The sequence below is a fragment of the Pelophylax lessonae genome, assembly GCF_965119305.1.
Source record: "Pelophylax lessonae genome assembly, chromosome: 5".
Taxonomy (NCBI): Eukaryota; Metazoa; Chordata; class Amphibia; order Anura; family Ranidae; genus Pelophylax; species Pelophylax lessonae.
Window position 1 is genome coordinate 398029528 of NC_138772.1, and position 23242 is coordinate 398052769.

The window sequence follows — 23242 nt, forward strand, 5'->3', positions numbered from 1 at the left end:
ATAGGTTTTATTTATTTTTTTCAAATGATCACACGGTCATTAGCATATTAATAACAGATATGTTTATTATGACATATCCATCAGTGCGGATTTCAATACCACTTGAAACATGCAAATTGCCTTCAGAAGAACCAGTTTTCCAGTGCTTTTTTTCTATTTTTAATACATATAACTGCAAAGCCATTATAAATTACTGAAGAGGTATTTGGTAAAAAAAACAAAACAAAAAAAACTAAAATAAACCATTATTGCCCATACCTTAATTTGTTTCTGCTAATAAGCAGAGACCTTTATATTAGAATCCCTATATTATTAAGAATTTATAAAAATGTGAACCTTTTTTTTTTTCCTTTTACATTTTAATGCTTTCAACTGCACATATGCTCAGCATAATTTAAAACATAAACCTTATCAGGTAGTTTAGATCAGTGATTGTACAGGAATCACACGACAAGTCTTATAAACTTTTACTGGACCAAAAAAATAAAAATAAAAAAGCAAAGGTCTACAGAAGATCTCTTCCAAATAGCTGTGGTTACATAACTACAACAGTTAGAAATGGGCAGTAGCATGTAACAAACATAGGAAAAGAAAGGCCACCCCTTGTCAGGCCTGCTCTAGATCTACCCTTCAGAGCTCTTTTGCCAGACAGCTGTGGGAGCTAATTAGGTAACTTATAAAGCGCCAAAAGCCATATAAGTTTCTTGGATGAAAAATCACCGCCGGATGGCTAAAACGCTAATGTGCTCCAATATGGAGCATATCAGCTGTTTAAAACCCTGAAACTTTTAGGGACACAAGGAATGTAAAATGGGAACCTAAATTTAGTTATTTCTTATGCACTTAAACAGTCACATGGGATGTTGGCCCACCTCTTAACTACATGCAGAGAATACCGATAGTATCTTTTAAATCAAATTTGTTGATTTTAATATACTCCACAACACACATCAAAGCCAACCTCTGCCACTGAATAATTTATTTAGGCCATGTGACCTGCAAGATTATGTTGCAGTTGGAGCATCTCTCTGGATTCTTCTGTGCTGTGGCTGAATAGATCCATGCACCCCTTATGCAAACAAGCGGGATGCAATATGAGAATTTCCTACAACCCACTGGTCATCACATGGATTGTACAAGCATGTATGTAGGGTTACTTGTTCCCTTTTTTCTGGTTCTTCTTAAAATTGGTCTCCCAATCTCCCTCTACTATTGGAAATGTAACTTGGAGGCAGCTAAAACCTGCATATAATAATGGTTTCTCTTTCAGGAAACTATATTTTGTGCCCAAACCCTTTAAACATGGCAGTAAAATGACTGAAATAAGGCACTAAAAAGAACAAAGCCATATCCAATAAAAAAAAAGTGTTCTAACAATAATTTACAAGTTCACACAGTGCATACATACTTTATATGTCCGTTAACTTAACGTTCTTTAAAAACTGTAAGGCAATACAATACAAAATAAACACACATGTAAAACTTGGTTTTGTACTGTTAGTTTCTAATGCCTCTATGTACTAAAACAATTCAATATGGCTTGGCAAAACAAGATGAAATAAAAAATAAAAAAAAATAAAATGCATAGTTAAAACAAATCTTGACCTTTCACCTTGAGGAATAACTAACATTCTGCAAAGCATAGAACAGAATCTCTTAGCCCGCATCTGCTGTAAGGCTGCCACGAGCTGTAAAGTGAAGGCACTAGAGTTCAAGTGGTCACTTAGCTTCTCACAAGCTGGAACTGCAGTCTTCAGGAAGATGGAGATACTATCTACGGACATCTGTTCTCATTTTGAGACATATTCCTTTGCTTGTCCATACAAGGTGTAGTTGCTCCAATCCTCATGTGTGCATAAGCTGCATTCCGTCATACCGACAGGCTTTCACAGATATCCAAAGAATATCTTTATATTGATTTGAATATAAATATATATATATATGAAAATAAACATTGCTAAGCTTTGTTTTACTTGCATTACATAGTAATAATTTGTCTAATCTTTCAGCAAACCCGCAATAGAAGACCCTCACAGCATGCTTTCTGCCTAAGCAGGGGAAAAACAGAAGCACACAAGAACCCTGAAGCCTGCAACACTGGTATTGATGGAAATAGCAGCTCTCTGCACCAGTCTATTATAGGAAAGGCCAACTTCATGAACTCACACAGTGGCTCACAATGATTAGCTGAAAGAGGAAGCAAGAGAAAAAAAAAAGTGTTAGTGTAGGCGTAAAGGAATAATACACAGAAAATCCAAGAATGTGCGATTGGAAACTAGAACATCAAACTCATGGTAATGTGTAACAAAGCCTGGTGGGAATGCATTAGGGCAGGGATGGCGAACCTTGGCACCCCAAATGTTTGGGAACTACAGTTCCCATGATGCTCTTGCATTCTGCAGTGTAGTTGAGCATCATGGGAAATGTAGTTCAAAAACATCTGGGGTGCCAAGGCTCGCCATCACTGCATTAGGGTAATAAAACAAAAACCCTTTAGCCTTTAGACCAACTTTATTGCTCATGCAGATACATTAAATGTCCAGTTTGGGGAAGATTTAAAAAAAAATCCTATGCATTGGTAAAACTGTCCAACTCAAACTTAAAGTGGACTGTGCTATCATGGAGACAATGCAGAGCAGACATTCATTAATTGAATTTCCAGTTAAAATTAAAAATCTATATTAATATGAAGAATATGGTAAAATGTTGTATTAAGGACTATCTGGTTTGCTATATGTGGGATTAGAAACTGTCTAATCCAGACATTCAACAATCATCCTGTCTTTCACAGACAAAGTTTGCCCTGTGCAGCTGAATGTGGCGGCACACAGACAATTCCTGCAACCGTTGTCGGTGCCTTTTCAAGCAGACTCAACAAATCCAACTAGGTTGCATCAAGAAGAAAAACATCCAATAAAAACATGCAAGTGCTTTTGTGTTTGTGTATGCCTTGGTGCGGGATTGTCTGTGTGTGTTAGGAGTCCCAGTATGGGTCTGTGTGCCAGCAGTAATGGTGTCTATAGGTGTGCCAGCAGAACCAGCATTGTATGCATAAGAAACCTTATATCTTGCTTGGGAATATGGATCAGTGAGGTGCATAGCTAATATAGGTGTGCAACTAAGGTCCTTGTATTGTCGAATGTCTGAGTACAAGACAATTGTTATTATTTATCAATTTCATGTGTGCGCAAAAGGGGCATTCAGATCCATTTGGGTGCATGCAGGGAATAGTATTCCCCAGTTACACGTGCGAGTATGCAAGGGCCACTATGCACCAGTTACACATACGCGTAAGCAGGGGTCACTATGCACCAATTACATGTGCACGTATGCAGGGGGCACTATGCACCAGTTACATGTGCGCCTATTCAGGGGTCACTATGCACCAGTTACACGTACGCGTAAGCAGGGGTCACTATGCACCAGTTACATGTGTGCATATGCAGGGGTCAGTATGCAACAGTTACATGTGAGCGTATGCAGGAGTCACTATGCACCAGTTACATGTCAGCGTATGCAGGGATCACTACGCACCAGTTACATGTGAGCATGTACAGGGGTTACTACGCACCAGTTACATGTGAGCATAAGCAGGAGTCACTACGCACCAGTTACATGGGAGTGTATGCAGGGGTCACTATGCACCAGTTACATGTGTGCATATGCAGGGATCCCTATGCACCAGTTATGTGTGCATATGCAGGGATCCCTATGCACCAGTTACATGTATGCGTATGCAGGGGTCGCTATGCAACAATTAAACACATTTGCTACCAGGAAACACTATGGATTTGTTATAACAATGGTGTATCATCCATGTATTCAATGTATGTGATGCACCCAGGCGGGTAGGGCTCACTGTGGTCCAGCACACGTTGCACAAATGGAGGAGCTGCTGCCATTCCACCTGTGCTCCTAAATACCTCCACTCTTCTAAAACTTCTGCAGAGTATATATATATATATATATATATATATATATATATATATATATATTTAGCATTTTTAAAGTTGTGCTCTTACCTGGCTTTCCCTGACCCAGACTTAGGGGGTTTTCTGAAGGACTGGTTTGTTGACCTAGTAGACATTGTTCTTGGGGAAACACGGACGAAGTTTGATGGTGGGTTTTTAGGTATCTTTTTTACTAAATGTGTCACCCATTTTTTCTGATCATCCTGGGAGCAAGCCAATAAAAGTAAATCCCTCGCAGATGTCACGTCATAACTCACTGTCAAAAAAAACAAAATAAATAAAAAAAAAAAAAAATTTAGCAAGAGATCACCAACACTTAATGGAAAGGTTAGTCTGAGAAAGTAACAATGTTATTATGACAGGAAACTCAAAAGTATTGCCAAAGCTTCTATTATGCCACATCAATAAATCTCTAGAACTACAAAAACTGACAGGAATAACGCCTAGTCAGAAAGATTTGGGCGTTTACCCGCACAAAATGAGGTATACCATATATTAATAAAATTAATTCTGTAGTACAAACATATACAAAAGGTTCAAAGAAAAAGGTCCTCCACCAATAGAGGGGCCTAAATTTATAATACCACATTAGGAATGGAAACAAAGCAACTTACTCTAAGTTACAAATTATAATCAAAAAGTGCTATAATGTAGATGTGCTTGTTAAAATCCAAAGGGTAAAGCATTTCACACAGAGCGTAGTTTCTTCAGGACTGTGGCATATGAAGATACCCCTACATACAATAAATATAGCTGTACATCAGGTGCTGTGCAATACATAGGGGAGGACACAGGAACCTCAAGGACTGGCCATCCCCAGGAAGGCACACACATATATTGCCGGCTCCAAGAACTACACAAGCTCCAATCTCTAAAGAATTCCCACTATTCCCAATACATAATATAGTGGGCCATTTTAATGGATACTGGTCCTGAATATAAAAGTGTGGGAATAAACTCACCCTCCCTTTTTATACATATATACAGTCCAGACAAGGTTTTATAGGAATTAATAAAAGATACATTTTAATCCCTTTGGCTTATGGTGCGTATGGAACGCACCCTTTGCGCAGCGGCTTGGTAGCTCTATAGTGAAGGAAGGTGGTAACAGCATTTGGGTTTCACTCTCCATCTTAATTCCCATCTCTACAAAAGTTCCTGCTACACTTACCTCCTGCCTCCTTTTATTGATGGTATTATTTTGTGGGGACACTATCTGATTTTAATACTTTCAATCTCTGACCCAGTACAAACACGCAGATAAAAATTTGACGCTTAGACGGGTGAGAAATTTTGAAAATATTTCAGCCAGTTGGGCAGGACAGCAGCCAGGCAACTAGCATTTTCAGAAGTGTCAACAGGCAGCCCCCAATAGTTCTCCCATGAGGTTCATTGTTGCGATAGGCTATATTCTGCTAACTGTGAGCATTCTTTCATATTTATTGGCCATATTAGGAACTTAACGAAATACATAGTGAGGAAAATAATTATTTGATCCCCTGCAGATTTGTAAGTTTGCCAACTTACAAAAAATTAAAGGGTCTATAATTTTTATCATAGGTGTATTTTAAATGATAGACACACAATATCAACAAAGAATCCAGAAAAAAACACAACACAAACATTAAAAAATTAAGTTGCAGTTCAGTGAGTAAAATAAGTATTTGATCCCCAAGCAAAACAGGACTTCGTACTTGGTGGAGAAACCCTTGCTGGCAAGCACAGAGGTAAGACGTTTTTGTAGTTGGTTACCATATTCACACACATCTCAGGAGGGATTTTGGTCCACTCTTTACAGATCTTCTCTAAATCTTTAAGGTTTCTTGGCTGTCGCTTGGCAACTCAGTTTCAGCTCTAAGCTTTAAGATCTGGAGACTGGCTAGGCCACTCCATGACTTAATGTGCTGCTTCTTGAGCCACTTTGTTGCCTTGGCGGTATGTTTTGGATCATTGTCATGCTGGAAGAACCATCCATGACCCATCTTCAGTGTTCTGGCTGAGGGAAGAAGTTTCTCATCCAAGATTTTACAATACATGGCCCCGTCCACTGGCCCCTCAATGCTGCAAAGTTGACCTGTACCTTTAGCAAAGAAACAGCCCCAAAGAATGTTTCCACCTCCGTGCTTGACTGTAGGGATGGTGTTCTTGGGGTCATAGCCAGCAGTTTTCTTCCTCCAAACTCGGCGAGTCCAGTTAATGCCAAAGACCCTAATTTTGGTCTCCTCTGACCACAGCGCTTTCTCCAAATCTTTCTCTGAATCATTTAGATGTTCACTGGCAAACTTCAGACGGGCCTGTACATGTGCCTTCTTGAGGAGGGGGAAACTGCGGGTGTGACAGGATTTCAATCCATGGCAGTGTTATGTTACCAATGGTTGGTTTGTTGACTGTAGCCCCAACTGCTTTGAGAACATTCACAAGCTCCTCACAGGTTGTTCTGGGCTGTTCCCTCACTTTTCTCATGATCATCCTTACCCCATGAGGCAAAATCTTGCATGGAGCTCCAGGTCAAGCCAAGGATGGTTATTTTGATTTTTATTCCATTTGCAAATAACCACTCTTAACAGTTGTCTTCCTTCTTACCAAGCTTCTTGCTGATGGTCTTGTAACCCATTCCAGCCTTATGCAAGAATACAATCTTGTCCCAGACATCCTCTGACAGCTCTTTGGTCTTGCCCATGATGGTGAGGTGAGGTTTGAATGGAATAAAGATTCTGTGGACAGGTGACTTTTATACACATAACGAGTTGTTGTTAGGATCGCCTTCTTAAATTGATAGGACTAATCTGCGTACCACATGAGCACATACTGTAGCCAGTCTGTGGGAGCCAGCATTATTATTGGTTGGTAGGGGATCAAATACTTATTTTACTCAATGAACTGCAACTCAATTTATAACATTTGTATCGTGTTTTTTCTGGATTTTTCTCTATCATTTAAAATACACCTATGACAAAAAAAATGATAGACCCTCAATTTCTCTGTAAGTGGGCAAATTTACAAAATCTGCAGGGGATCAAGTAATTATGTTCGGCACTGTACTTATATTTTATAATACATAAATTCAGCTTACACATCCTAATCTCTATACAAACCTTTACAAGGGGCTATGACTTCCTCCTTTTTATCCAAGTGGTCTTTATGGCACTTGACATGGCACCTCCGGCATTCCAGTGCGGGTGGCGGCTTAAAAACATGCCACAAAGGCTTAGAACAAGCCTCACAATTTGCGGGGAAGTGGTAAAGTGTTGGGATGAACTCGTGTCCTTTGTGACTTAGGAAATTGGTCTTCTCGGGTTGCTGCACTGGTTCTAATTCCTGGTCTTTCCTGCATTCCCCTTCGTTGGCATAGAGTATCTGCGAAGAGGAAATGGCAGTTTTACACCAACCAGGAAATCATATAGCAAGCAAACTAGTAACAAAGCTACATTACTTACTGACATTCATTAATGCTTACCTGAAATATCTTCGGGATCTCATCAGTATTTGCTCTGTAAACATCTCCTTGTGTAACAGGGCGGACATGAAAAAGCTTACTGAAAACACAAATAAGGAAACATTTAGTTGGGAGGTTTTTTTTTTTTTTGCTTCTTTTTAAATAAAAACTGAATTAGAAAAACAGGCAAAGACCTAAAAACACAGTTAGAATGCATATTGCAGTTGTACCTGCAAAAGGATTTGTAATTCGAACCATTCTTTGGATACTTGACTGACAGTTATGATGTTAATTCTGCTACTTTCTGGTTTACTTTCATTGTATCCAGAACAAGCCTCTGCTTATTGGAGAGAGGTGATTATACAAATGTGTTTCCCCAATAATTACAACTGTCTAAGGTAGCTCTCCCCTCATCTTGTAAGATTTCGCACCACTTTCTTTTACATCTCTGTGACAGGAAGTGAAAGGAAATTTCCCCAGTAGTGCACAGCAAAGAATAAACTAAACTAAAAAATGTTTTAGCTATAAACATTAACACTGATCATTTTAGGTTTTTAAAATGTATAGTTTTGTTGACAAGCTCTAAATACTCCATAATCTTGATAAATAGAGCAAAGACATTTTTTACCTTCTGCATTCAATGCATTAAGGTAAAAAAAAAGGTCCCATTGCTTGTTTTGCACCGCCCCCCCCCCCCCTCTAACCCCCCAAAAATTAGTCCTATCTCAATCCAGCGCTGTGGCTGTCCGCAGGGGCACTGGTCTGTGTCACTCTCCTCACAATCAAATCCTGTTAGAATGGAGCGGGAGGTGGGGCTGAGGCACGAGGTGTGTGTCTATAGATGCATACACAGCCCAGCTTGCAAGCGAGCCTGCATGTCTTCCCCTATACCAAGTGAATTTCCATGGGGGTGGACACAGAAGAGGAGCTACTGAGAATGCAGGCAGAGGACCCCAGAAAATGTGGTTCAAGGACGCTCTGTGCAATAGCATTGCACATAGCAGGCAAGTACATCATGTTTATTATTCAATTTAAATAAAGAAACATACCTTTACAACCGCGCTAAACTTTATTACACATCACAGTGAAAGGAAAAAAGAAAACATAAAACAAACTTACTCTATGTCTAGTACCATTGATGGGTTGGACTGTTCTTTATTCTGCTCATCTTCGTAAAACAGAATCTTTTTACTGCTAACCACCACATACTATAGAAAGGGAAATCAATTTTAAAATATGAAAGTAAACATAGGTATGTTATCAGGAAGCTGCACAAAATTCTACAACAGTTCTAGTAAGCTCGATGTTGTGATCCTTATCCTTAAGGCCCGTACACACACGCAGATCGTCATCATACAAACGTCGGCGGACGAAAGATCTGCCGATTGTATGCGTGTTAGTATGGTGCCTCCGACAGATGTCTGCACACAATCTGCGGACAACAGTCTTTCTTGCAAACATGAAAATTTTTGTCTGCAGACACCAGAACGGACAATTGTTTGCCTGTCAGTACAGAAATCAGCCGACAGACCGCAGATTTGCAAGACTGGGCATGCTCAGAAAATAAAAAACACAGGGAAAGTTAACCATTACATGACATCACTTCTGCAGTCAGCTGAAGTCTGCGGACAAAATTCTTGTGCTGTCCTTGTGCTGTCTTTGCACTTTTCAACAGACACCGACATCCCGGGGAGAAAAGACGAACATTTGTATGACGACGATCTGCGTGTGTGTACGGGGCTTTACTTACAAGGATGTACTCTGCATCTGATATACACATACATGTTCCACTTTGGTGAGTTACCAGGTAGTAAATCAAGGATGACAGCCCTAAAGCTCAGACCTGCAAACACCAGTCAGCAGTCACATCATCTATTTTACTTTTATTACCTATATTTATAACTAAATTTAGATTTTAAAGGAGATGTACCGCTGTTTTCAGCTGAAGCCCTCTGTCGGCTGACATCACAGACCCGGTCCAGGCTAAGGCAAGATCAAAACATGCATGGACCAGCATTCGGCTCAGCCTCTCAACGAGCCTCGGTGAGCCTGAGCCAACCGCTTACACCCCCCCCCCCACAACCCAGCACGCCAGTGAGTGTGTGTGTGTGTGTGTGGGGGGGGGGGGGGGGGTCAGAGCAGAGAGCTGCTGGCTGATAGTCAGCAGCTCCCTGCTCGTGGATCTGTGAGAACCGAGCAATCGGTGGTGTTGAATTGCTCGGTTCTCAGTGTTAGAGGCGATGGGGGACAGATGGAGCATCGGAGTGATGCTGCATCCACCTAGGGACGTATTCTTATAATAATAAAAAGAAAAAAGGTATACATCTCTTGTAAGGTCCATTTAAAACTCAGTACTTTGTCAAGTGTAATGCTTGTGTTTAGGGTCATGTTTGCAGACACAGGTGACGGAGCCAGGTAAGGCTGGACAGTACCAGATATGGGCTAAAGGGTACAAGACTATATATATATATATATATATATATATATATATATATATATATATATACATATACACACACACAGCAATGCACAATATTTTAAAGTAAAGTAGAAAGGTTTTCTATAACCACTCGGCATGGGGAAAGGGGGGGAGGGGGGATGCTAATAGGACATACTGCAGTTAGTTCAGCAACTGTTGTAGCAAAGTTCTCACTCCATGCAAAATAGAGAGCGTGAGCTCTTAGTGGAAAGCATCTCAGACCACTGCAGAGATATTGCTGCTTCCACACAGATGGCAGTGATCTCTGTTTGTATCCTGCTGTCTGTCTGTGCCAGGGGCGGATCCAGAGTCCAATCTCGGGAGGGACACTTATTTTTATACTAGTAATGGCGGTGATCTGCGATTTTTAGCAGGACTGCGACATTGCGGCGGACAGGTCGGACCCCTGACATTTTTGACACTTTTGTGGGAACAGTGACATTACTACAGTAATCAGTGCTAAAAATATGCACTGTTACTGTACTGACACTGGCAGGGAAGGAGTTAACCCAGGGGCGATCAAAGGGTTAAATGTGAGCCTGGGGGGTGCTTTCTAACTGTGGGGGGGGCTTGTAATATTAACACAGAGACCTGTGTTCCTAAATAGGAGGAACACAGGAGCTCTGCAGTGATTCCTGAGACAACGGTCTGCTGCGTTTCCAACTGCAGACCATCTTTCTCTCTTCATAGGGAGCGATCGCGGGTGCCCGGCGCCAATCGCGGCTGCTGGCCCTGCGCCTCGGCTTCCCCGCTGGCAAGTGGGCACGTGCGCCCCCAGGATCGCTCCCGCACACCACCGTACAGGTATGACAATTTGCGAGAACCTGCCGCCATATAACTGTGGTGGCTGGTCGGCAAGTGCTTAAAACCGTGACACTGTTTTAAAGTGTTCCGTGCATCCCCATGCAGGCATGCCATTTATTTGTATTCTGACACATGGCTGCACTGTCCTAAAATGACATGCTGGTGCAGGTCCATGAAAGCACCCTGCATGCACACCCGGAAGCATGACATATTGGGACACAGTGGCTGTGTGTCTCAGTAGAAATAAATGGGATGCCAGCACAGGGATAAATGCAACACTTTATACATCCTAAAGCCAGTAAATGACAGCCCTGCATATTAGACTTATGTCTGCCGCACACTTTGTGTAAAGGAGGCAGAAAGATTATTTTCACTGTCATTCTATATCATCATTATCATGACAATCACACAATACAGGTGCTGTGGCTCAATGCATCTGTACTGTGTGATTATCATGATGATAATGAAAGCATTTAGCTGCTATCTAATTCCTCATGGTGGCTGGGCAGCAGCAAGGACATGGCATAGGTGAAGGATGTTACTGTACCTTTTTGGAGACAAATTAATTCATTGCAGTTTAGAGGTTTTCCTCACTGCCCCAGCCTACTGTGAGAACCTGTCCCTCTCACTGTGTTCACACACACAGACGCACGCTGCTGTGTTTCGGGCTAATTCCCCCTCAGCCTGAGCCCGCCCTCTCCTCTCTGCACCCATTGGCTGAAGGAGTCAGGCAGTGATGAGGCTGCTGACTCATATCACTCTGCCTGGCTGGAACCTTCATTTTATTGTCGCAAAATGTGGCTCCTGGTGGTGTTAATCCACCTGAGCAGGGAATTAAAAAAAAAAAAAAAACTCTATGAAACAGCATCCTGGGCCCCTCTAAATGAACTGATGGGGTTCAGGGATTATATTTTAGGTCTCCTGGGAGGCGGGGGAAGCAGAAATAAAGTCCCTGCAGGTGCATTTAGATAATGCCTCTGTAAACTTAAATCTGGTACTATTTTCTGGGGGGGGGGGGGGGGGGGCGCAAATGTCTTAAAACAGTCATCAGCTTCAGGAGAACTTGTAATTTATATACAGAATATGCAAATGAACACGCTGCTTCAAATTTTATTAGTGTAGATGATATTACCTTGGAAAATGTATAGAATATCAAAAGTAATAGGACAACCAAAAAAATGGATCCTTCCCTAAAGTGGCTATAGCAAACTGAACACTTTATGGTTGCTACCGGTAACTGCACCTGGATACTGTCATTCTTGCAATTCATTAGTAAATAGGCCTGTAAGCAAAAAACTTTCTGAAATACTACATTGTTCACATACCTGTTTCTTCCATCCATGCCTTTTAATGTTCCCTCTGTTGGGTATAGAGAGCCAGCCTTCAATTCTTGATTCGGATTCTAAAAACAGATGATGTTCTGTTTAGCAATTTGTACAAGTCACCATGCAGCCAGAGCTTTGTGCAGGATATTGGAACATGCAGAATGGGAAGGCATGGCAAGGAAGGTAGCAGAGATGTACATTGGGCTCTCAAACACTTCATTTCATGCCCACAAGCAGATAAAGAACTTGCAGATAGTGGTTCAAGTTGAACATGAAAAGTGTTTAAAAACCAAGACAATATATCAAAAGGCAAAAGTAAAAAAATACGAGCAAAGACCAGAAATCAAATCTGAAAGCAGAAAGTGCATTAAGCTGTCTGAAAAGCCGAACCACTGGTAACAGGCAGTTCCATTTACTCACAGAAGACAAGAATAGGAGAGAAAGAAATAAGGAATGCAGGTAGACTCGACTAAACGGAGAATAAAAGACAAACAGTTTATTTAGTGGGAAGAAGAGCTCCACGTCATATAAAACTTGTTCTGAGTCAGAGATAATTATACTAGTGGTCTGTCACTTAACATGCCTAGTTCTGCTAGTAACTGGGTCCCAACAGTATAAGGTAACCGTCACTTCCCACCCAACCAAATAAGCACTGCAATCTAACACACACACACACCTACGAAATGATGGTCCAGCAACACCACTGAATGCTAACAAAATGAAACAGAAGATACTCAAACATTCAGATGTCTTTTCAACACAGATTTGTTTCCAGTACTGATAAAATGAGCATTTATTATGGTTTATATTTCATATTGAGAAGTTACTTTGTTCGAACAGTTAATGAAAAGGACGATTATTAGTTGCTTTAAAACATTAGCGGTGACTGAATATATATTAAATATTATATACCAAACTTCTTATTGAAAGTTAATAGTACTGACCACTCCCTTATGCCTGATGAACACAGAAATATGGCAGTTGTGGTGTGCTGATGCGTAAGAGCACTTTCCTGCACCCAAGGAGGCGCATATGCTGCATACAACTCTCAATAAGTTATTGGTTCTAAATGCCCATGCTCCACTAACGCTAACGGTGTCTGCATCGGCATTTGTATACAGATGTGTCAATGGCATTTCTCTCCAAATGTGAAAGTACCAACTTTGGGGAGAAACGCAGCATGCACGGGTGAATGCCAATACAGAAGCAACTGACATTCACTGGAGCACGGCTGCGTACAGCCATTCATTAGTACTAGCTGCTGTATGTGGCATGTGTGGCTTTCTGGAAGAAGGAAAGTGCTAAACGTTTATCTGCATTAAGCCTTGGACAAGTGGAATCATTACTTGGCTAGATCACCTATAGCACTTCAACAGAAGTGCTCTTTAACCACTTCAGCTCTGGAAGGTTTTACACCCCCCCAATGATCAGGCCATTTTTGGAGATATGGCACTGCGTTGCTTTAATTGACAATTGCGCAGTCGTGCGACGCTGTAGTTAAACATGTCTTTTTTCCCCCCCACAAATAGAGCTTTCTTTTGGTGGTATTTGATCCCCTCTGTGCTTTTTATTTTTGCGCAATAAACAAAAAAAGAACTACAATTCAAAAAAAAAAAAAAAAAAAAAAAAAAAAAAAACAGAATATTTTTTTTTTACTTTCTGTTATAATACATTTCAAATAAATCTTTTTTTTAAAAATCAGATTTCTCTTACGTCCTCCGACAGTCGCCGCCTCTTCATATTCGTCACATATGGGGTATTAGACTTTGCTCCGAAGGAGTAGCTAGGCAACAGAATATGTTAACAATAAAGCTTTAACATATCCCACCCTCAAGGGGTGGTCCCCTCAGTCAATACCCTCCTACTTCCTGCAACCATATCCCAGTTTTAATGTCTAGCTTGTCAGGAGTGGCTGGCTCTCTCTGTGCTGGGACTTTTTGTCCCAGACTCTTTCTTCTTTTTGATTTTTGTTTGAGTTTTCTCTCTACCTTTACTTAGCTGTTATTTTTGTCAGCATTAGTTAGTTCTTCGGACGAAGAGGATCATGCGGACTGGGTCTCGGGCTGATCCCCCTGGTCGCAGGTCGTGGGTCAGTGGCTTCCCAGTCTGCCATCGAGCGTTCAGCCAGGTAACGCTCCTGGCACGGTGAACGACCCATCCCTGTTCGGTGCAGGGATGATTGGTGAGGTGGCTACCTCACCGGACGCTGTGCGGTTTCTGAACCGCCATTGTGTGCGTCTTGATTTGCGACTCTCCCTGCCTCATGTGCAGCGGCTTGTTCGCCTGTGCGGGTTCCCCACGCCATGTGAGGTAAGTGTATCTATGTGGGGACCTGTCTGTCTGGGGGGGGTCTCAGTCTGGGACTGTGTAACCTGCCTTTAATCACACTGCTTGTCTCCCTATATCTCGGCTGCATGCTGTGGGCTGCAAGGGGGGGGGGGAGCTGTATGACACTGAGTATGTCAGGCTGGGCAGTGTGAGGAGCTGTGTGCTGTGGGGCATGTTTTTAATGGCATGCTGGGGCATATACAGCGATCGCTGCGGCGATCTAACATGTATCCATATTTTGGGATAATTTTGTGTGTGATTTTATGCACTGTGGAGCGGCGATTTCGGCGCCAAACGGCGCCATTTTACCGGCGCCCGCTCCGGCCGCATGGTTTACATGCACGGCGGCCATTTTCTTGTAGCTTCCATAGGCTTACATAGAGCGCCCTGGCAGCATCACTTCCTCTCTCCTGGAAGCACCGATCGAGGCAGCAGCAGCAGCGGGGTCTCCTCAGGTTTTATCCTTCTATTCCTGTGTTCCATTGCCTGTATTCAGTCTGTATATTCCCTGTGGGGGTCTCATTGTGCCTGAGTGTGGTGCGGTGGGCTGCGCTTGCCGCGCTTGCTGTAAGGGGGCAGTTAACCCTTGGTTGTCTGGCATACAGGGGCAATGGATTCTCAGGAGGGCAAGTTTCCCACAGTATTGGTGGAAAGCCAGGGGACCGCTGTTTCCCCCCCAGGGGGGGATTTAGCCACTATTGTGGCTGGCCTTGCTGCACAGGTGCAAATGCTGGTGGCTGCTCAATCTACTAAACGGCCCAGAGTTGCTCTGTCCTCTGATTCTGAGGGTGAAGGTGATGGGGCTGTTCTGGCGGGGACCCCCCTATCGGGGTCCCGCTCCTCTCTTGATCTAGTGGGGTCTGAGGTAGAGGCTGAAGTTGAGGGGGTTGATAATTCTCCCCCTGGCTCGCCTGAAGAGCTTGCAATCATGGATGAGTTGATTGCTTCCATTAAGCAGACGCTACGTTTGCAGGACGAGGTGTGTCCCCCAGCTGCCTTGGCGGCTTATGGGACGCAGAGAAAACGCAGGACGCCGCAGGTTTTTCCCTGCAATGCTGATTTTCAGCGCGCTGTTAAGGACCAATGGCGCGATTTGCGCAAGCCTTTTGCGGTACCAAGTAAATTCAAGCTGCGTTATCCTTTCTCGCCTGCCACTGATGAACGGTGGTGTGTGCCTCCGCCAGTGGATCATGCTATTGCGGTTTTGAACAAAGCCACTGCGATCCCTGCAGAGGGATCCCCTATTTTCCGTGATGCCACGGATAGGAGACTGGAGTCTCTTGCCCGTCATACTTATTCTGTTACGGGTTCTATGCTTAAGGCTCTGTTTGCTTCTCTCATGGCGGCCCAGGCGATCGCAAGTTGGACGCAGATGCTTAGGCGCGTCCTAGTGGCCGATTCGGCCTCAGCGGCGACCCTGGATATGGTGGATCAGATCCACCAGGGTGTCATGTATCTGTGTGATGCGGACCTGGACCTGATTCCGTTGGCCGCGCGTGTGCACAGCGTGGCGGTGTTGTCTCGCCGCCTGGTTTGGTTGAAATGTTGGTCGGTGGACCAATCTTCACGTAAAACCTTAGCCAATCTGCCTTATGATGGGTCTCGCCTTTTTGGGGAGTCCCTGGATGTGTTGATTAAGGGGATTACCGGGGGTAAGAGCACTCTCTTGCCCCATTTCCCCAAGGCTAAGGGGGCTTCTGGGAAGAAGCATGCTAATTTTCGGCCCCCTCAGGGGTCCTTTCGTGCCTTTCGGCCGCACTACAAGGGCAAACCGTTCAAGGGCCAGGGCTCTCAGAAGAAACCCTGGTCTGGAAAACAGAAGTCCGGCCAATCCGGACCTGCGGCCCATAACAGTTCGGCCTGAAGGGGCGCCCTCACCCAGTTTTGGGGTGGGGGGACGCTTGCTCGGTTTTCTTCAGCCCTGGTTGGCCCGTGTGCGGGACAGATGGGTTCTGGAAATCGTTCGATCTGGTTACAAGATCGAGTTTCTCTCTCGGCCAGAGAGCAGATTTTTTCCCTCAAATCTACAACTGTCTCCGGAGCGCCTGCGGGATCTGCACCTGGCGGTGCGGGACCTGAGGGCTCAGGGAGTGGTGGTTCCGGTGCCTCATCGGGACAGATTTCGGGGGTTTTATTCCAATCTGTTCACTGTGCCCAGAAAGGAGGGCAAGGTTCGTCCAATTCTGGACTTGAAAGCTCTGAACCGCTCTGTGAGGGTTCGCAAGTTCCGCATGGAATCCCTGCGCTCGGTGGTGGCTGCCCTGGTTCCGGGGGAATTCATGGCCTCCGTCGATTTGAAGGATGCGTATCTTCACATCCCCATATTCGAAGGTCATCAGAGATACCTTCGATTTGCCATTGCGGAGGATCACTACCAGTTCGTGGCGTTGCCCTTTGGGCTCGCCTCGGCTCCGCGGGTCTTCACCAAGGTGCTTGCGCCGGTTCTGGCATTATTGAGAGCCCAGGGCATTTCTGTCCTGGGGTATCTGGACGACATTCTGATTCGGTCTGCGACCAGTCAGGGTCTGGAGAAGGACCTGTCTGTCACGATGCAAACTCTGCAGGAGTTCGGTTGGACGATAAATGTTCCAAAGTCGACACTGAGTCCGTCGGTTCGTCTTCCCTATCTGGGAATGATACTGGACTCGGTGCAGGCGAGGGTCTTCCTGCCGGAAGACAACTCAGGACTCTTCAGGAGGAAGTCAGGTCCCTCAGGGACGTTCCGAACTCGTCTCTGCGGACGTGTATGAGATGTCTGGGATTGATGGTCTCGGCTTTCGAGGCGATTCCTTTCGCGCAGTTTCACACGCGGGGTCTCCAGGCGGAGATCTTGTCCAAGTGGGACGGGCGACCTCAGTCTCTGGATCTTCAGATCTCGTTGAGTCATCGCACCAGGGAACACCTTCTGTGGTGGCTCCAGTCCCCGTTGGTGTCCGGGGGCAAGTCGTTTCGTCCGATCTCGTGGACGATAATCACCACGGATGCCAGCCTGTCGGGCTGGGGTGGTGTCCTGGGCGTTCTGTCCGCCCAGGGGACCTGGTCGGAGGGGGAGTCTTCCCTCCCGATCAACATTCTGGAATTGCGTGCGATAAGGCTCTGTCTTCATCGCTGGACGGACCGGCTGCAGGGCTGCCCGGTTCGGGTGCAGACGGACAATGCCACGGCGGTGGCCTACATCAACCACCAAGGGGGCACCAGGAGTGCCCGAGCGGCTCGAGAAGTGGCCGACATTCTGTCTTGGGCCGAGACTCATGTCCCGGCGATAACGGCGGTTCACATTCCGGGAGTGGAGAACTGGCAGGCGGACTATCTGAGTCGCCAGACCCTGGATCAGGGGGAATGGTCTCTCCACCCGGCTGTCTTCCAGATGTTGTGCGCGAAGTGGGGTCTTCCAGATGTGGACCTGTTCGCGTCTCGCCTCAACTACAAGGTGAAGAGGTTCGTGGCAAGGTCGCGCGACCCTCGGGCAGACGCGTCGGACGCGTTAGTGGCCCCGTGGCATCAGTACAGGCTGATGTACGCTTTTCCACCAATTCAGTTGCTGTCCAGGTTCCTTCGCAGGTTACACTCGGAACGCAGCACGGTGATTCTTGTGGCACCGGACTGGCCTCGCCGGTCCTGGTACGCAGACCTCGTGAATCTGGCGGTCGACGCCCCCTGGCGTCTGCCTCTTCGGGACGATCTACTGTCTCAAGGACCGATTTACCATCCTGCTTTACAGTCGCTGGCTTTGACGGCCTGGCTGTTGAGACCGAGGTCCTGAAGGAGAAGGGTCTCTCTCCAGAGGTTGTTCATACCTTGATCAACGCGAGGAAGTCTTCCTCGGGAAAGGTTTATTACCGTACTTGGAAGGCCTATTTTGCCTGGTGTGAGTCCAGGGGGTTTTCACCCCGCACGTACTCGGTTTCCCGGGTGCTGTCTTTCCTTCAGACGGGTGTCGATCAGCGTTTGGCGCTGGCTACGATAAAGGGTCAGGTGTCTGCGCTGGCCGTTCTGTTTCAACGTCCCGTGGCTTCCAACTCCTTGGTTGGCACTTTTATTCAGGGTGTGCGGCATCTGGTTCCTCCTAGGAGGGATCCCTTGCCCCCTTGGGACTTGAATCTAGTCCTGTCTGTGTTACAACGTGCTCCTTTTGAACAGATCAGGGAGATCTCGTTGTCTATGTTGTCCAAAAAGGTCGCCTTTTTGGTGGCGATCACTTCGGCTCGCAGAGTGTCGGAACTGGCGGCTTTGTCCTGCAAGTCTCCGTACCTGGTTGTTCATTTGGATAAGGTGGTCTTGCGACCTAATCCTTCTTTTCTGCCGAAACGAGTTTCGGAATTCCATCTTAACGAGGATATTGTTTTGCCTTCGTTGTGCACGAAGCCTAAACATCCAAAGGAGGTGAGATTGCATTCTCTGGATGTTGTTCGGGCGATTAGGGTTTACCTTAAATCGACTGAGTCTTTTCGAAAGACGGACTCCTTGTTTGTTCTTCCAGAGGGTCCTCGGAAGGGCATGGCGGCTTCCGCCTCTACCATTGCCAAATGGATCAGGCAGACCATTGAACAGGCCTATGCCTTGCAGGGGAAGGTTCCCCCTGTGCCTGTGAAGGCGCACTCTACTAGATCTCTGAGTACGTCTTGGGCCTGTCGTCATGGGGCTTCTGTAGCCCAGGTGTGTAAGGCGGCGACTTGGTCGACCGTACACACTTTCACAAAATTCTACAAAGTAGATGTTCAGGCATCGGCGGATGCTTCCTTTGGCCGCAAGGTTCTTAGTGCGGCTGTTCCCTAGGGTCCCTTGTTGGGGACTCCTGGCTGTTGGGATAAGTTTTGTATCCCCTGGTTTTTTGTCTTTTCCTGGGTTGTTGCTCCTGTTGAGCACTTATTTTTGCTGTTGCCCAGCTGGTTTCCTTCCTTTGGTAAGGTTCCTTTCTTTGATGTGGAGACTGCGTTGCCTTTCGGCGCGGATGCGTTTCCCACCCCTCATGTTTGCACTGCTTTGGGACGTCCCCATATGTGACGAATATGAAGAGGCGGCGACTGTCGGAGGACGTAAGAGAAAACGGAATTTTTGTAAAATCTTACCTGTAAAATTCCTTTCTCTGAGTCCTCCGACAGTCGCCGCCCCCGCCCCTCTTTTGGGGTTTGAATGTATACTCTACTGCTATTCCACTAAAACTGAGATATGGTTGCAGGAAGTAGGAGGGTATTGACTGAGGGGACCACCCCTTGAGGGTGGGATATGTTAAAGCTTTATTGTTAACATATTCTGTTGCCTAGCTACTCCTTCGGAGCAAAGTCTAATACCCCATATGTGACGAATATGAAGAGGCGGCGACTGTCGGAGGACTCAGAGAAAGGAATTTTACAGGTAAGATTTTACAAAAATTCCGTTTTTTTCATTCATTTAGGCCAAATTTGTATTCTGTTACATATTTTTGGTAAAAAAAATCCTAAATAGTGTACATTGATTGCTTTGCGCAAAAGTTATAGCGTCAAAAATACAAAATATGGGATCGGTTTACGGACTTAGGGATTTTTTTTTTTACTGTTTTTACTAGTAATGGCGGCAACCAGCGATTTTTAGCAGGACTGACATTGCAGCAGACAAATCTGACACTAGGTGACACTTTTTGGGGACCAGTGACACCAATACAGTGATCAGCACTAAAAAAATGCACTGTTACTGTATAAATGACACTGGCAGGGAAGGGGTTAACACCAGGGGTGATCAAGGGGTTAAGTGTGCTCCTGGGGAGAGCTTTCTAACTGTAGGGGGGGAGTGGATGCACTAGAGGAAAAAAGAGAGATCTCTGTTTCAGCTTAGCTGAAACACAAGATCTCTCTCTTCCTCTGTGATAGATCAGCGGCCTGCCTTGTTTACATAGGCAGACCGCTGTTCTGTCATTCCGCCAAACAATCGGCGGGTCCCGGTGGCCATCGCACCCGCTGTCTGGCTCCCGCTGTGTCCAATCACAGCAGGAGCAGAGCTCCTGCGACACGCATGTGCCCACGACATCTCCTGCACAAAATCACTTACATGTACGTGATTTTGCGCAGCCGGGCCGCCCTGCCCCAGTATATATGCGGTAGGCGGTCCGGAAGTGGTTAAAGAAACCTTATCACTTGTCCATACACAGCAAAGTGGCAGCGTACATGTAAAGCCTTTCAGGTCAAACTTACTTATATTTAACATACATATGTATATATGCAGCACAGTGGCTTAGTAGTTAGCACTTCTGTCTGCACTAGGGTTGTCGGTCTGAATCCCAATCAAGACACTACCTGCATTGAGAGTTGGTATGTTCTCCCTGTGCTTGCATGCGTTAACTCTGGGTACTCTGCTTTAGTCAAGCTCATAGATTAACTGGCTTGTGTCTAAAATTTGCCCTGGTATTTGTATGGCATGAATGGAAGTTACAAACTCCTTGAGGGCGGGAACTGAGGTAAATGTACAAAACTTCCACATAACTGCACTGGTATTTAAGTCTGGAAATGTTGACTCTTAAGTCATACTATACAAACATATATTTCACCTGAAAAGGAAATCTGAGTCAGTAATTAGTAACACTATTTTCACTAATATTGCACAATTTGCGTGTTGCTTAAATCAGTCTCATCCAGGTCTCTACATACGACTGAATCATCAAGAAATGAGTTATGCACTTGTAATAAACCAGGATTCAAAATATATTTTACGAAGGTAGCTGCTAATTTTAAACATTTTTAATACTGAACTCCAAACAAAAGTGGTCTCTGGGACAGGGAGTGAGGGTAAAGCAGACATCACATACCTGACAGGTGGCAACATGTCAATATAGACATCTTTAGAGGTTTCAGACTCTGCAGAAGAGATCTAGTCTACAATCCCCTAAGACTAAGTTTCTAGAGTCTCACACAAAATGAGGTCTTCATATTAAAGATGCAGTACAAGGAAAAAGGTAATCAACCCCCCCCCCCCCCCCCCTCCCCCCAATGCACTGATGGAGATAGGCAGCATGCCTTTAATAGGCAACACTGAAAGCCAAATACAAATCTGGCCTCTTACACATGCCAAGGAGTGGAGAGATATAGTATAGTTAGGGTCTTGTGTAGCATTAGAGACCAAGTGTTTTAAACTCTACCTCCTTATTCCACCTAAAATATGCTCAATATACGGTTCACAAGTTTTAACACAGGAATAATGATCTTTACTTTTAGTTATGCGATACATTTTTTAAAATCGGTTTGTCAGGTAGAAATAACACATAACATACCATAATGGTTAGGTATCAGAGAGATTTTTAAAAAAGCGTATTTCCAGCACCTACCCCCTATCATGCCATCTGCTTCGTCTGGCTGCAAACTGGCAACACTTGTAGAGTCCATACGGAGCTGTAACTCTGCCAGTCTAGCCCGCAGCTGTTCAATGTCACTTTCTTTGCTGTCTAGTTGCATCTGAAGCTCATTCTTGTAGTTGCTTTCCTCAGTAAGTTGCTACAAAATAGAAAATCAAAGTTTTGGTCATTTTAAAGTCTAATGTGGAAGTTAAAAGCTGTATAAAACTTTCTTAAAGATTTGTCTCTGAGCTACAATAAAGTGAAAGTCTTCTTAAAAAAAAAAAAAATACAAACCAATTACCCAAGAGGTTTTCAATCACTATGCATGTTCATCTTTAGGAAACCTCAAAAGATTAAGACTCTAGCTGAATGCAATCACAGATCGCCTTCCTTGGCCCAAATATGCTTGGGACCTTCACAAAAGGTGGATTTTAGCAGGGTCTGGATCAGAGGTTTTCTTGTGTCCCTGCTGTATTCCTTAAATGGAACGACTGCTTTTGTATTAGAGTTTATGAGTAGCATCAATATTTACCATTCATATCCAATAACAGGGATCACGTGTGTTAACACAAGATATGGATTTTGACAAGTGTCACGACATAAAAGTATTCTATTTGCATACGCAATGACCTGACAAAAATCATACGGCAAGGACAACCACTGCGCCCATGGCATGGTTGGCTACATTTCTTACCATTGGGCTTGGGAAGAGTAGTGGGAGAGAGAAAGGGATCAGAAGAGATTCTCTTAGGGAAACCTCTTGTAAACATCAATATGGAACAAACCGTATATAAATGAATTGATAAGTAAAGGGAAATTGGGATGGGAAACATTGCGAGATTCACCAGGTGGGGATGGTTAGGTTCCACACTATTATAGAAGGGAGCGCCTTAATTTTTTTTTTTTTTTAACTGAAAAATAGACTAAGGAAAAGAATAGCAATATTTAAACCAAAGAATGGCAAACAATCACTAACTTGCACTGATATACTCAATATTGTCAAGTCTACCAAAAAAGGGAAACATTCTGACTGCACTACAAAATTAGGATCAGTGTCAAGAAATTATACTACAAGGCTTTGAGTGCATTTTTTCTGGATTCATAAAAATCAGTCAAAATCATTTTGTGGGTAGCCTTGTTGGCACCTCCATCCAACATCCTTCAACTGAAAATCAAAGGAGAAGGGCAGAAAATTGTTTGGAAAAACAGCGGGTGCATCGAATCAGATACAGCCGCCGTCTGGGTATTCTTACAGACAGTTACTGGCTGTCCATATACAATACAAAAGCTGGTATTGCAGATTTGTCTTTAAACGCTGGTTTTTTTGCTCCGCCTGCAGAGTGTGGCCAGTTTAAGCTAGTCAAAGACAGCTTGATTTTCTTTCGTGCAACCATGGTTTGCTGGAAAGAAATGGTTTGACTTGACAGTGTTGATGGGGGAATTCCTCCCAGCGGGGAGGCGTACAAGCCCAACCATAGTTTGAATCTTGGCCAGTCCCTGCTGAATTGGCCAAGATTCAAATAGTCTATGGCTGAATTTAATGCATCATTAAAGGACAACCCCAATATTATCATATTATATCCCCATTCATTGAGA

General features: G+C 44.4%; 1 protein-coding gene across 2 annotated transcripts in view; it reads right to left on the bottom strand.

Annotated features, from left to right (window-relative positions):
• Positions 1-929: 929 nt before the first annotated feature.
• The window catches only part of ROCK1 (Rho associated coiled-coil containing protein kinase 1), a 321787-nt gene continuing 299474 nt past the window's right edge, over positions 930-23242 (bottom strand). Inside the window, exons 27-33 of one of the 2 annotated variants that reach the window (XM_082258424.1) lie at positions 21638-21803; positions 12016-12092; positions 8527-8615; positions 7429-7507; positions 7067-7328; positions 4023-4227; positions 930-2187 (exon numbers count right to left, since the gene is read on the bottom strand). In XM_082258424.1, coding sequence (XP_082114550.1) covers positions 2184-2187; positions 4023-4227; positions 7067-7328; positions 7429-7507; positions 8527-8615; positions 12016-12092; positions 21638-21803 — 882 coding nt within the window. In that variant the 3' untranslated portion in view covers positions 930-2183. Of the gene's footprint in view, positions 2188-4022; positions 4228-7066; positions 7329-7428; positions 7508-8526; positions 8616-12015; positions 12093-12435; positions 12485-21637; positions 21804-23242 lie in introns of those variants that run through there. The other variant, XR_014225300.1, reaches the window with a different exon arrangement.